Here is a 13,712-nt window from a genome sequence, read left to right on the forward strand (position 1 = left end):
GACCACTCTTTCTGGCCACTTTTCCCACTAGCTTCCTTTCTTTTCATGTCTTCTTAGTGACTCTGTATTAATATTGTATTCTTGTTTCTTTTGCATTTATGCCCTGAATTATTTGCTAAGGCTGCCTACCTCAAAATACATCTGCTTCCATGGTTTGAACTATTACATCTTTGGAGAGTACTCAAACCTTTATTTCTGTTCCTTACAATAAACTCTGTGCAAAACACTGGACTGACCTGTAAGAATTCCAATCCAAATACCTATGAAACGTCTCCATCACTTATACTTCAAGTCTAAATCTGACCTCTTGTGTCTCGCCTCCCTTCAGAAAAAGGTACCTCCTTCTTTGTTGGCCCGTTCTTTCTACTGGGATCTCACTCACAGAGATCTTTCATTTAGGGTTTTTGTTTTGTTTTGTTGTTGTTGGTTTTGTTTTTTTTTTTTTTTTTTTTTTTGCCAGAGTGTCATGGCTTTCCATGCCTAAAATACTCTCATGGGCTCTTCAGCCAGATCCAAATGCCATTCTTTTCAACCACTATTCCAACCTTCTCTGCTTTCATCCTCTACCTCTTAACTTTCAGCCTGATTCTTGATCTGTTACTTCATGCCTGATAATCGTGATATTCTGATATTTGTCAGTTTCCCACTCTCAGATGTGCTCAGCTTCTACACCACAGAGAATAGATAAGTTGTGAGACAAGAATCCCTCCACCCCCATTCAAATCTCAAGCTTTTATTTATCTGCACATTCCTTATATGTTGGAATGTCTGTAGGTTATATTCTAGATTGTCTTCTCTTTATATATGATTCTTGACCCATCTCATGGCTTTCTAATGACTCCTCAATCTATCTCAGCTTCCTTTAATTTTGCCTCCCTTGGATGTTTCTTATGTATAAACTCAACATGTTTAAATTTAATCAGCTGCACCCTTCTGGTACTGCATTACTCATACCTGTTTTTCTCCTGTGTACCTATGTCATTAAATGACACACTGTTTTCCTAGTTATATAAATAAACATCTAGGGCTTCCTTCTCAATATCTCCTTCTCTGGCACCTCTTGTATTCAATCAGTTAATAAGTTCTGGCTTCTGTACTTCCTAAATAATTCTGAAATCCATTAACTCTAGTACCAATATCATGATCCTCATGTAGGTAATCAGTATCTCTTCCTTAATTTCTACAATAACTTTTTTTTTGACAGGCAGAGTGGATAGTGAGAGAGAGAGACAGAGAGAAAGGTCTTCCTTTGTGCTGTTGGTTCACCCTCCAATGGCCGCTGCGGCCGGCACATCTCCCTGATCTGAAGCCAGGAGCCAGGTGCTTCTTCCTGGTCTCCCATGCGGGTGCAGGGCCCAAGCACTTGGACCATCCTCCACTGCCTTCCTGGGCCATAGCAGAGAGCTGGCCTGGAAGAGGGGCAACCGGGATAGAATCCGGCGCCCCAACCGGGACTAGAACCCGGTGTGCCGGCACCACAAGGTGGAGGATTAGCCTGTTAAGCCACGGTGCCAGCCAATTTCTACAATAACTTTGAAACTAGTTTCTCTGTCTTCAGTGTAGGCTCACTACAGTCTTATCAGTTTATCCTTAATTGTCAACAAAAATCTCCTCTTTTTTTTTTTTTTTTTTTGGACAGGCAGAGTTAGACAGTGAGAGAGAGAGAGACAGAAAGGTGTTCCTTCCATTGGTTCACCCCCCAAATGGCTGCTACGACTGGCACGCTGCAGCCGGCGCACTGCGCCGATCCGAAGCCAGGAGCCAGGTGCTTTCTCCTGGTCTCCCATGCGGGTGCAGGGCCCAAGGACCTGGGCCATCCTCCACTGCCTTCCCGGGCCACAGCTGAGAGCTGGACTGGAAGAGGAGCAACCAGGACAGAATCCGGCGCCCCAATCAGGACTAGAACCCAGGGTGCCGGCACCGCAGGCGGAGGATTAGCCTAGCGAGCCGCGGCGCCAGCCCTAAATCTCCTCTTTTTAAGATGCAGGTGTGGGTATGTTGTTCTTCTCATTATAATTCTTTAGTGGCTTCCCCTTACCAGCCTCCTTATTAAGGCTCACAAGGCTCCTGACCCTATCTATCTTCAGCTTTGTTTCTCATCATTGCCCCTTCACACTTCATGTTCCAGCTATGAAGAATGTCTATAATTCCTAGATCTGCCTTATTCTCTGTTCATGAGAGCCATTGTACATACTGTTTCTTCTGTCTGGAATAATTTCTCTCTTGCTTTTACTTTTACCTCTACAAGATTAACAGTTCCAGCAGAACTCTGTACCAGTGCCATTTTCTCCATGTAAGGATCATATCTGTCTGTGTATTCCTAGCATTTTGGAGTGCCTTGTACATGAGAGGCAATAAATAAAAACTTTCTGAGTATGTCACAAAACATAAAAGAAACAAAAACCTGAGTTGCTTGGGTTGAAAGTACTGTTGGAGCCTGTGTGTTATTCACTCGACTCCCCGTCAGTCTCCTCTACTCCTATTTTTTAAATATTTATTTATTTGAAAGTCAGAGTTATGCAGAGAGAGAAGGAGAGGCAGAGAGAGAGAGAGAGAGAGAGAGAGAGAGAGAGAGAGAGAGAGATCTTCTGTCTGCTGGTTCACCTCCCAGATGGCTGCAATGGCCAGAACTGTGCCGATCTGAAGCCGGGAGCTTCCTCCCAGTCTCCCACACATGTGCTGGGGCCCAAGGACCTGGGCTATCCTCTACTGCTTTCCCAAGCCGTAGCATAGTCGGATTGGAAGTGGAGCAGCCAGGACCGAACCAGCACCCATATGGGATGCCACAGCACTGGCCCCATCCTCTGCTCCTATTATCAACTGCATTGCTCCCTATAGATCTCTAAGGCTCAGTGGAATATGGTTTGGAAATCAGTGTCCAAGGATAAAAAAACAAGATCCATAAGTGAAACATAGTCCCTCTTTGATGATCTAGTCCCTGTGTACCTTTCCAGAATAATTTCTTTTGCCACTAGGCAAGGTACTTCATGCTTTGGCGATATTGAAATGTATGTGGCTCCCCTTCATGCACAGCCACAGACTTTTCTCATGCCCACGCTTTAAGTTCATTCTGGACCTTCTACCTAGAACAATAGTCATCCTCCTCTCCCCTTACTTCTCTTGGCTAACTTATTCATTCTTTCTAATTCAACTTAGTTATCAGCACTTTCAGGAAGTCTTTCCTGAAGCCATCCCCTCAATGCAGCAACCTCTTGAATGGTGGTAACATTTTGTGTAGTATCTCCTTTTATCTAGCAGGTTATTTTATATTCAGTTTATATGTGTGCCTCTTCCATTACCCTGTGAGCTTCTTGAGGGGGAAACTAATTTATTCAACTTTATATCCTTAGTGCTTTGCATTGTGTCTTATCCATTTAAGAACTTAGTAAACATTTATTAATGAATGGATGGATAACCACATGTATTTCCCTGAACTTTTCTAAGCCCAGTACCATTCTTCCTCTATTCATTTTGCCTGTACAGTTTCCTCTTTTATTTTCATGTTTTCAGTTAGAAATAATCAAGATAGAGTTATGTCCAGCAGGCTCTCTAATCATCATAACCCGTATTTCCTGGTGCAGGCTACAGCATCTCATTAGGATGAAGCTCCCAAGATAGAAAAATATACAAAGAATAAAGGCATAGGAAAGCAAAGCAGCACTTTGTTAACTACACTTTTCCCCAAAAAACTGAAAATAGAAAATACTGGTGAACTGAAATAAACCAAGCGGTACACTCTTTTTCCTGTAAACCCAATCAAACACACCTACCAGTACCAGAGGAACAGGAGAAGTCGTGTTTGCCTTTGGTGCTTAGCATCTATCCAGCTGAAGTGTCACTCAGATTATGGCAACTGACTAGGCATCTTTCTCATAGAGGGAAGATGAAAAGAATCAGGGAGTTGTCTTGATCTCCTCCCTTGTACGTAGACTTACCACTTCAGAAGCCTGAGTGTTACAGGAAGAAAAGAGAACTGTCTAGGCCTGGTAGGCTCTGAGGCCAGAAAAGTGTCATTCCCATCCCTCCCCACCACCTCCTGCCAAGAAAACATACACAGTTTCAACTATAATACTTGCTGTATTTTGGTGACTGATATCTTTAACCTCAGTTCACCCTGCCTTTTTACCATTCTCTAGCCAGAGGTTAACTCTTGCCATTGGGGTGATCTTTATTATACTCGCATTCCTGGCCCGCACCTTAAGTGTACTGATATGAAAGAGCTTGGGGAATTAACTTTTACCAAATGTATAAGAAAACCTCATGATGCATGTTTTCTCCATTTCAACATGAAGTCTCAGAGTGTGATGGTCTCTAGGAGCACATAAAGCACAATCTAATGTTCTAGTCATGAGATGTTTTTCCTTTTCTGCAAAGAGAATATTGTAAAGTACTGTTTCATCAAATACCCTTAACTATTAATTTCCTCCTCCTTTTTTCTTTAAAAAGAAATTATGTGGCTTAGTTGCCTAGTGAAATAAAATTTTCTGTTGGCCTCATCTATTTTCTCTCCTGTAGTCTCCATCCTTGCTGAAACAGAAGAAATTAAGGCCATTTTGAAGGACAAGGGAATTAATGTGGAGACCATTGCTGAGGTATACCCCATCAGAGTACAGCCAGCCCGTATTCTCAGCCACATTTATTCCAGCCTCGGTAAGTATTATTCAGTACAGTCTGATTTTCTTCCTGTTTTTTCTTCTTCTTGACTTTGTATTGCTTTATTAAACTAGAGATGAGAAGGAATTTAGTGGCTCTGAAATCCTAGTTTCTAACCCTATCTATCTGAGAAGGCTTGATAATTTTAGATGTGTTTGATGAACCCTTTGGTACATAAGGCATAATTATTATCAGATGACATTGTATCTTCACTCCAGAAGTGTACTTAACTAACACATTCTACCCTTTCTTGGAATCTATCTTTCTCTTTCAAGTACATGTTAATTTTTCAGAGATTGATAGCTCAGGGACTTTTATCCTTTGTCATGTAATGAACTTGTTGATTATATTTGTAAAACCCTTAACTTAATACTTAATCTAATGATTATTTTTATTTCAACTTAATAGTTTATTGATTTTAAAATAGCATTCAGTTAATTAGTACTTATTTTTATTCAATTTTATGTTAGCTTAAGTGATAGGCATTTAATATTGGATAAATTACTTAACTGTTAACTTCACAAAGGACATGCAAATTTTCTAAACTGAATAATGACCCCCAAAGATATCCAGGTCCTAATTCCTGGAACCCATGCACATTATCATATATGACAAAGGGGCTCTGCAGGTGCGATTCAGTTAAAGAGTTTGAGATGAGGGGCCAGTTTTGTGGCATAGCAGGTAAAGCTGCTGCCTGCGAGGCCAGCATCCCATGCAGATGGATGCCAGTTCATGACCCAGCTGCTCTACTTCCAATCCAGCTTCTTGCTAATGGCCTGGGGAAAGCAATGGAAGATGACCCAAGTGTTTGGGCCCCTGCCACCCACTTGCAAGCTGCTGGCTTAGGGTCAGCTTAGCCCTGGCCATTGTGGGAATGAACCAGTAGATGGGAGCACTCTCTCTCTCTCTCTCTCTCTCTCTCTCTCTAACTTTGACTTTCAAATAAATAAATAAATCTTTTTGGGAAAAAAAGATTTATTTATTTGAAAGGCAGAGTTACAGTGAGGCAGAGGCAGAGAGAGAGAGAGAGAGAGAGAGAGAGAGAGAGAGAGAGAGAGAGAAGGTCATCCATTTGCTGGTTCACTCCCCAAATGGCCACAATGGCCTGAGCTGCACCCACCCAAAGCCAGGAGCCAGGAGTCTCTTCTGCATCTCCCACACAGGCACAGGGACCCAAGGACTTAGGCCATCTTCTACTGCTTTTCCAGGCCATAGCAGAGAGCTGGATCAGAAGCTGAGTCTCGAACGGGCACCCATATGGTATGCCAGCACTGCAGGCAGAGGCTTTACCGACTACACCACAGCACCGGCCCCATAAATCTTTTTTTTAAAGGAATGTTTGAGTTGAGATTACCCAGACAGACCCTAAATATAATCACAAATATTCTTATGAGCTAAAGACTAGACTATAGAAATTGGATATGTGAAGACAGAAACAGATCTTTAGGGTTCAGAGGGTAAACTGTGTGATACTAAATGATGGCTCCCAGAGACATCCAGGTTCTAATCTTTGGAACCTATGAACATCACATTATATGCAGCTATGAGCCAAGTATCACCAAGGAATGCCCGCAGCCTTTAGAAGTTAGCATTGGTAGAGGGCCGGCGCCATGGCTCACTTGGTTAATCCTTCACCTGCGGTGCCGGCATCCCATATGGGTACTGGGTTCTAGTCCCAGTTGCTCCTCTTGCAGTACAGCTCTCTGCTGTGGCCTAGGAGTGCAGTGGAGGATGGCCCTGGTGCTTGGACCCCTGCACCTGCATGGGAGACCAGGAAGAAGCACCTGGCTCCTGGCTTTGGATCGGCGCAGCACCGGCTGTGGCGACCATTTGGGGAGTGAACCAACAGAGGGAAAACCTTTATCTCTGTCTCTCTCTCTCACTGTCTATGACTCTATCTGTCAAATAAAAAAGAAGATACAATTTCATGCTTTTTGTGGCTGAAAAGTATTCCATTATGAAATAGCCCACAAATATGTGAAAAGATATTCCGTATCACTAATCATTAGAAAATGCAAGTCAAAAACCACAGTGAGATACTTCCTCAATCCATTTAGAAAATCAAAAAGTCAAAAGACAACAAATACTGGCTAGAATATGGAGAAAGAGGATTTCTTATATGCTGTTGGTTAGTCTGTAAATTAGTACAGCAGTTGTGGAGAATGATATGGGATGTTCCTCAAAAAACTAAAAATAGAACTACCATGTGAACCAGCAGTCCCACTTTTCAGAGTAAGACAGCCAGGATGTGAGAAGCCAATACCCAGGAGAGAAGGGAGCCTCAAAGAAGTAAATTCACCATTCTCTGTGCACTTTCCCTTTGGGGCATTTGCTGATTCTTAAGCTTTTCTTACATGGGGTGAGAGGCTAAGAAACTAAACATAAAGTTTCACTGTGCTAAAAAGACAAAAATTGCATTTCAAGAACTTCCTATGTGGAAGAAGCTGTGGAAAACAACCATGAACCTTAAGTTGAAACCCCTGAAAAGTGGGCTACATCCTAGCAGTAAAGAAAAACCATAAATAAACCAATTCTTAGAAAGACTTAGACACAAAGCCTTAAACACAACTTTTGAATCCTTGATCGTACTTAGGTTATCTAACTAAATCCTCTCTGGAAGAAACCAATGATCACCCAGGGCCTCTACAATTCTTTATACACTGTGTTGAGCATTGAAAAAAATGTAAAAAGACATGCTATGAAATAAAAACAATAAAAGCCAAAGGAAAATATACAGTTAAAACATAGACTTCTATTTCAACATAATATTTGAAGTTCTAGCTGGAACATTTAGGCAAGAAAACAAAATGAAAGACATTCAAATTGAAAGGAAGAATTAAAATGATCTTCATTCAAAAATGACCAGATCTTAAATGGAGAAAGCACAAAATGTTAGAACTCATAAACAAACGTAGCAGAGATACAGGGTAAAAATCAACACACGAAAGTCAGTAACAATGAACGATCCAAAAAGGAAATTAAGAAAGCAATCCTATTTACAATAGAATGAAAAAGAATAAAATACTTAAGAATAAACTCAAAGAGGTGAAAGACTTGTGCACTGAAAATGATAAAACATTGCTGAAATAAGTTAAAGACATAAATAAATGGGAAAAAAATCAATGTTTATGGATTAGAAAATGTATAGTTGTTAAGATGTCAGTAAGTACTGGCCGACGCCGTGGCTCGCTAGGCTAATCCTCCACCTGCAGCACCGGCACACTGGGTTCTAGTCCTGGTCGGGGCGCCGGATTCTGTCCTGGTTGCTCCTCTTCCAGTCTAGCTCTCTGCTGTGGCCCGGGAGTGCAGTGGAGGATGGCCCAAGTGGTTGGGCCCTGTACCTGCATAGGAGACCAGGAGAAGCACCTGGCTCCTGGCTTCGGATCAGCACAGTGTGACGGCCGCAGTGGCCATTGAGGGGTGAACCAATGGAAAAGGAAGACCTTTCTCTCTGTCTCTCTCTCTCACTATCCACTCTGCCTGTCAAAAAAAATTAAATTAAAATAAAATAAAAAAGATGTCAGTACTGCCTAAAGCTATCAGAATATTCAAGGAAATCTTTGTGTCATTAGCTCAGTGATTTTTTAAAAAAAATAGAAAATTTTGTTCTAAAATTCATATGGAATTTCAAGGGACTCCGAATAACAAAAATAATCTTGAAACAATAAAAGAATAAAATTTGAGGACTTGTACTATGATTTCAAAATATACTACAAGGCTAAGTAATCACAAAAATATACTACTACTGGTATAAAGACAGATAGATAAAACAATGTAATAGAATGGAGAACCTAGAAACAAATCCTCACATATACTATAAAATAATCTTCAACAAGTATGCCAAGGCCATTCAATGAGGAATGGACTTTTTTTTTTTTTCAGCAAATGGTGCTAAGAAAACTGGATATCCACATGCAAAGAATGCATTCAGACTCTGTTTACACCATATGCAAGAAGTTAATTCAGAGGCAGGCATTTGGTGCTGCAGTTAAGATGCTGCTTGGCCCACCCACATCTCATCCCATATCAGAGTCCCCGGGTTCGAGTCCCAGCTCTGCTTCTGATTCCAGCTTCCTTCTAGCACACATCCTGGGAGGCAGCAGTGATGGCTCAGATATTTTGATCCCTGCCACCTGTGGAAGAAACTCAGATGGAGTTCCAGGCTCCTGGCTTCAGCCTGGCCTGACTCTGACTGTTTTGGGCATTTGGGAAGTGAGCCAGCAGATGGAAGATCTCTCTCTCTCTCTCTCTCTCTCTCTCTTTGTCTCTCTCTCGCGCGCGCTCTCCATATCTTCCTCTTTCCCTCTCTCTCTCTTCCTCCCTCCCTCCCTTCTTTCAATAAACATAAAAATAAATTAATAAAAAGTTTTAAAATTTATTTTTAAATTAATTCTATATGCATTAAAGACCAAAATTTAAGACCAAAAACTATAAAAGTCTTGAAGAAAATGTCGGGAAAAAGCTTCTTGATCATGGGCCTCACAATGATTTCTTGGATATAATACCAAAAACACAGAAAACAAAAGAAAAATAGACAAATTGACCTTCATGAAAATAATTTTTTTGTGTATCAAAGGATACCATCAACAGAGTGAAAAAGCAACCCATAGCACAACAGAATGTATTTGTAAATCTTAAAGCTAATCGGGGATTAATATCCAGAATAAACATGAAGAACTAAAGTTTAACAACAAAAAGTAACCAGATTCAAAACTTAGCAAAGGACTTGAATAGTCATTTCTTCAAAGAAGATAGGCAAATGGCCAACAAAGAGTTGAGAAGATGCTCAGCATCACTAGGGAAATACAAATAAAAACCATTTCACACACATTACGATGACTGTCACAAAAAATATAGCAAATAACAAATGTTAGTGAGGATGTGGAGAAATTAAAGCCATTCTGCACTGTTGCAATGTAAAATGGTACAGCTGCTATGGAAAAATGACAAAAAATTGAACATAGGATTACTATATGATCAAGCAGTTCCACTTCTGAGGATATACTTCCAACAAAGTAAAAGCAATAACTCTAGCATATATTTTCTACACCAGTGTACAGCATTTTTCACAATAGCCAAAAGATAGAAACAACCCAAATAGCCATCAGCTTTCAGGTCTGGGGAATGACTGGCCCGCAGGCTGTATAAGGCCCACGAAATCATTTGGTCTGATCCTGCAAGGCAACCGCAGGTGGAACTCAAAATTGTAGCAGGCTATTTTGTATGGCCCACAGATGATGTTAAAAATATCCAAATGGCCCTTGGCAGAATAAAAGGTCCCCTCCACAACCCTGATGAAGCTGAAAGATATTTTACTAAATGAAATAAGCCAATACAAAAGGACAAGTAATATATGACTCCAGTTATATCTGAATTAGTCAGATTCATAGAGACACAAAGTAGAATGGTAGTTGACAGAGACTAAGAGGAGGAGAAACAGGAAGTTACTGTTTAACGAGACAAAGTTCCAGTTTGGGAAGATGAAAACCTTCTGAATATCGACGGCGATGCTACTTGCACAATGATATGGATGTGCTTACTGCCACTGAACTATGCACTTAACTATTATTCAAATGGAAAGTTTGTGGGTCAGTACTGTGGCGTAGTGGTCAAGCCATTGTCTGCACTGCTGGCATCCCACATGGGTGCCACTTCAAGTCCTGGCTGCTCCACTTCTGACCCAGCTTCCTGCCAATGCACCTGGGAAAGCAGCGGAAGATGATTCAAGTGCATGGCCCACCCTGCACCCATGTGGGAAACCTGGATGAAGCTCCTGGCTCCCAGTTTGCTGAGCAATGAGTGCACCCACAGAAGCAAGATCTAGGGGAAAAGTTTGTTTTCAAAGGGCTTGGGAGGTAGGCACTGTGGCATAGCGGGTAAAGCTGCTGCCTGCAGTGCCAACATCCCATTTGGGCACTGGTTCAAGTCCCAGCTGCTCCACTTCCGAGCCAGCTCTCTGCTATGGCCTGGGAAAGTAGTAAAGATGGCCCAAGTCCTTGGGCCCCTGCAACCACTTCCAATCCAGCTCTCTGCTATGGCCTGGGAAGGCAGTAGGTGGCCCAAGTCCTTGGGCCCCTGCAACCACGTGGAAGACCCAGAAGAATCTCCTGGCTCCTGGCTTTGGATCAGCACAGTTCCAGCCATTGCAACCATTTGGAGAGTGAACCAGTGGGTGGAAGACCTCTCTCTCTCTCTCTCTCTCTCTCAATCTCTGCCTCTCTGTAACTCTGTCTTTCAAATTAAATAAAATAAATCTTAAAAAAAAAAGGATTTGGGTCTGGTGTTGTGACATAGCAGGTAAAGCTGCTACCTGCAACACTGGCATCCCATATGGGCACCTGTTTGTGTCCTGGCTATTCCATTTCTGACCCAACTCCCTGCTAATGAGCCTGGGAAAAGCAGTGGAGGAGGGCCCAAGTACTTGGGCCCTTGCTACCCACGTGGGAGACCCGGATGAAGCTCCTGGCTTTGGCCTGGCTCAGCCCTGGCCATTGAGGACATCTGGGATGTGACAGCAGATGGAAGCTTGCTGTCAGTTTCTCCATCTGTTTCTGTAATTCTGCCTTTGAAATAAATAAATAAATCTTTAAAAAATAAAGTGGAAAATTTTATGTATACTTCACTGTGATTTGAAAAAAAGAAACAAAAAGGAAGGAACAATGGATAACCCTGATTGTGACATTAATCTGAAAAATGTGTGCTTTACTGTGCAGACCCTAGAATATGACCAAGACATTAACAGTTCTCTGTTTCTAGCTCCCATAAAAGTGAAACAACACTAAAAATGTACCATTTGTGATCAATATAACACTTAGGATGAAGGAGGGGCAGAAATAAAAGTCCCGAGGGAAAAAAAATGTTCTAGTCAAAAGGGAAAAATTGTAAAGAGGTAGTAGTTCTGTCAGTGCTGACACAAAAGGATAATCAATATGTGTTTTGGGGAAAATTAGAGCAGTATGTATAGTGTTACCCTGTGCTATAAAATAAATAAAAGTGTGTGTAAATCAATTAACTATTTCCTCATTGCAAGAGATTTTGATTTCATAGCTGCCTTTTGGAAGACAAAAAGAAATTTAACCAAATTTGACATCGATAGCATTTAAAAAATAGGTTCCAATTTCAGAATATAAAAAGAAGGCATCTTAAACTCGAGGAAATAAGGTGAATGTGTGTACCTACATGCATACATATGCATCGTGTCTGTATCTGTATGTAAAATGCTTGCTGTTTTGGTTTGTACACTACACATATCTTGACCATTTCCCAATTCTGTGTCAGGATGCAATAATAGAATGAAACTCAGCGGACGACCCTACAGACACATGGGAGTACTTGGAACTTCCAAACTCTATGACATTCGGAAAACTATCTTTACTTTCACTCCACAGGTGGGTGAAATAAACGGAAATGTACATTGAGGTGAATGGAAATTAAAGAGAAACATTGCAGAAAGAAATCATATACTGTAGTTGGGATAAGTGTAGAAGAGTTCCACAGAGCCATGCGTATATGAATTTGTCCATTAGATGATTATAGAGTTTAACCGAATTGAACTTGCAGCACAGACTTTATGCCAAGTGATTTTGATTACCAACAGTAGACTTGGGTATTGCAGAAGTACTAAGGATTTTACAAATGTTAGAATATTCACAAAGGTTCCCCTTACTTTTAAGAGTTAAAATAAGATGCATTTGTCCTTTATAAGTAAAACACAGTCTCTTTTATTCAGCTAATGATTTATGTGTTTTCTTTATTTGAGGGGAGGGGACTATTTTACATGCATAGGGATCTTCAATATCTTCTTCACAACAAAAATGTCAGGACTGTTTTTAGTAATTTAATTAATTAAGACTGTTTAATAGTGTATATAATGTTTATATACATTATTAGCCTGATATTTATTAGCTATATTATAGTAGCAAGCCCAATAATATGTGTGTGTATACAGAGGAGCAACTATTTTCTGGGAAGAAAGCTTGAAGTTTGTATTTGTCATGTACATTTGAAGTACTGCAGCTGAGGGAGATATAAATGGAAGATTAATGAACCATAGATTCTGCTTATGACTTTGCCATTTGCAAATTATTTTTCATTTATTGAAAGAAGAAAAGCCCTCGATGGGTGTACTTGAAGATACTTGGTAAACTGTAGCACCCTGTGAATATGTCAGAAACTCTTGTTATATGTACCAATTAACCACTGAATACATAGGGAAGTATTAGGGATTACATTTGAGGGCATTTGAAGCTCTTTTTTATCCTTATAAGTCTGTATTTTAAAATATTATTTGATAGTTATGAGAGTTAATTATTCTGAACAATTACTTTTCTTTTTCTCAGTTTATAGACCAGCAACAGTTCTACCTGGCTCTGGACAACAAGATGATAGTGGAAATGCTTAGAACAGACCTGTCCTACCTCTGTAGCCGCTGGAGGATGACAGGCCAGCCTACTATCACTTTCCCCATCTCACACACCATGCTTGGTAAGGGCTATCTGAGGCAAGTAATGCATGTGTATTTTTTTAAATAAATCATATGCTTAGCCTTTTACTATATCAGAATTGCTGGAGAGCTATTTCTTGTGATTCATTCTTTCAGCAGTACTTATCAGCTCCTCTTTTGTGCCAGGCACTTTTATAAGCACTGGGAACACATAGGGTGAATAAGACATATGAGGTTTCTGCTCTTACAGAACTTAGGTTTTAGACCAAGACAATTGATAAATATGTAGCAAATAAACCCACGGACAAGTATATTTCAGATAGCTTGAAAGGTATGATTTTTTCAAAATGTGTCACAAAATAACTTGATTGGGGGCTATTTTAGAGAATTGGATTCCAGATCAATTTGCAGAAACTATTCTCTTTAAGGACAGTGCTACTACATTGTGCATCTTTCTGACTCCAGTGGAGCTGCAAGATTTATTAGATAAGTTCTCAGGCTTCTCTTTCCAAAGCCTGTCTAACTGGGGCAGTAAAATCTAGCAAGGAGAAAGTGAAAAGGCTTTTGGTATATCTTTCTTTCTTTTATTCCTTTTTTTTTTTTTTTTTTGGATGTG

General features: G+C 40.5%; 1 protein-coding gene across 6 annotated transcripts in view; it reads left to right on the forward strand.

The window, feature by feature from the left end:
* PHKA1 (phosphorylase kinase regulatory subunit alpha 1) overlaps window positions 1–13,712 on the forward strand; it is a 123,410-nt gene that overhangs the window by 53,278 nt on the left and 56,420 nt on the right. For all 6 annotated transcript variants that reach the window (XM_062183646.1, XM_062183642.1, XM_062183643.1 and 3 more), the window contains 3 exons: window positions 4,516–4,650; window positions 11,932–12,041; window positions 12,993–13,137. In XM_062183646.1, the coding sequence (XP_062039630.1) occupies window positions 4,516–4,650; window positions 11,932–12,041; window positions 12,993–13,137 (390 nt within the window). The remainder of the gene's footprint in view (window positions 1–4,515; window positions 4,651–11,931; window positions 12,042–12,992; window positions 13,138–13,712) is intronic.

Source organism: Lepus europaeus, chromosome X (assembly GCF_033115175.1).
Source record: "Lepus europaeus isolate LE1 chromosome X, mLepTim1.pri, whole genome shotgun sequence".
NCBI lineage: Eukaryota > Metazoa > Chordata > Mammalia > Lagomorpha > Leporidae > Lepus > Lepus europaeus.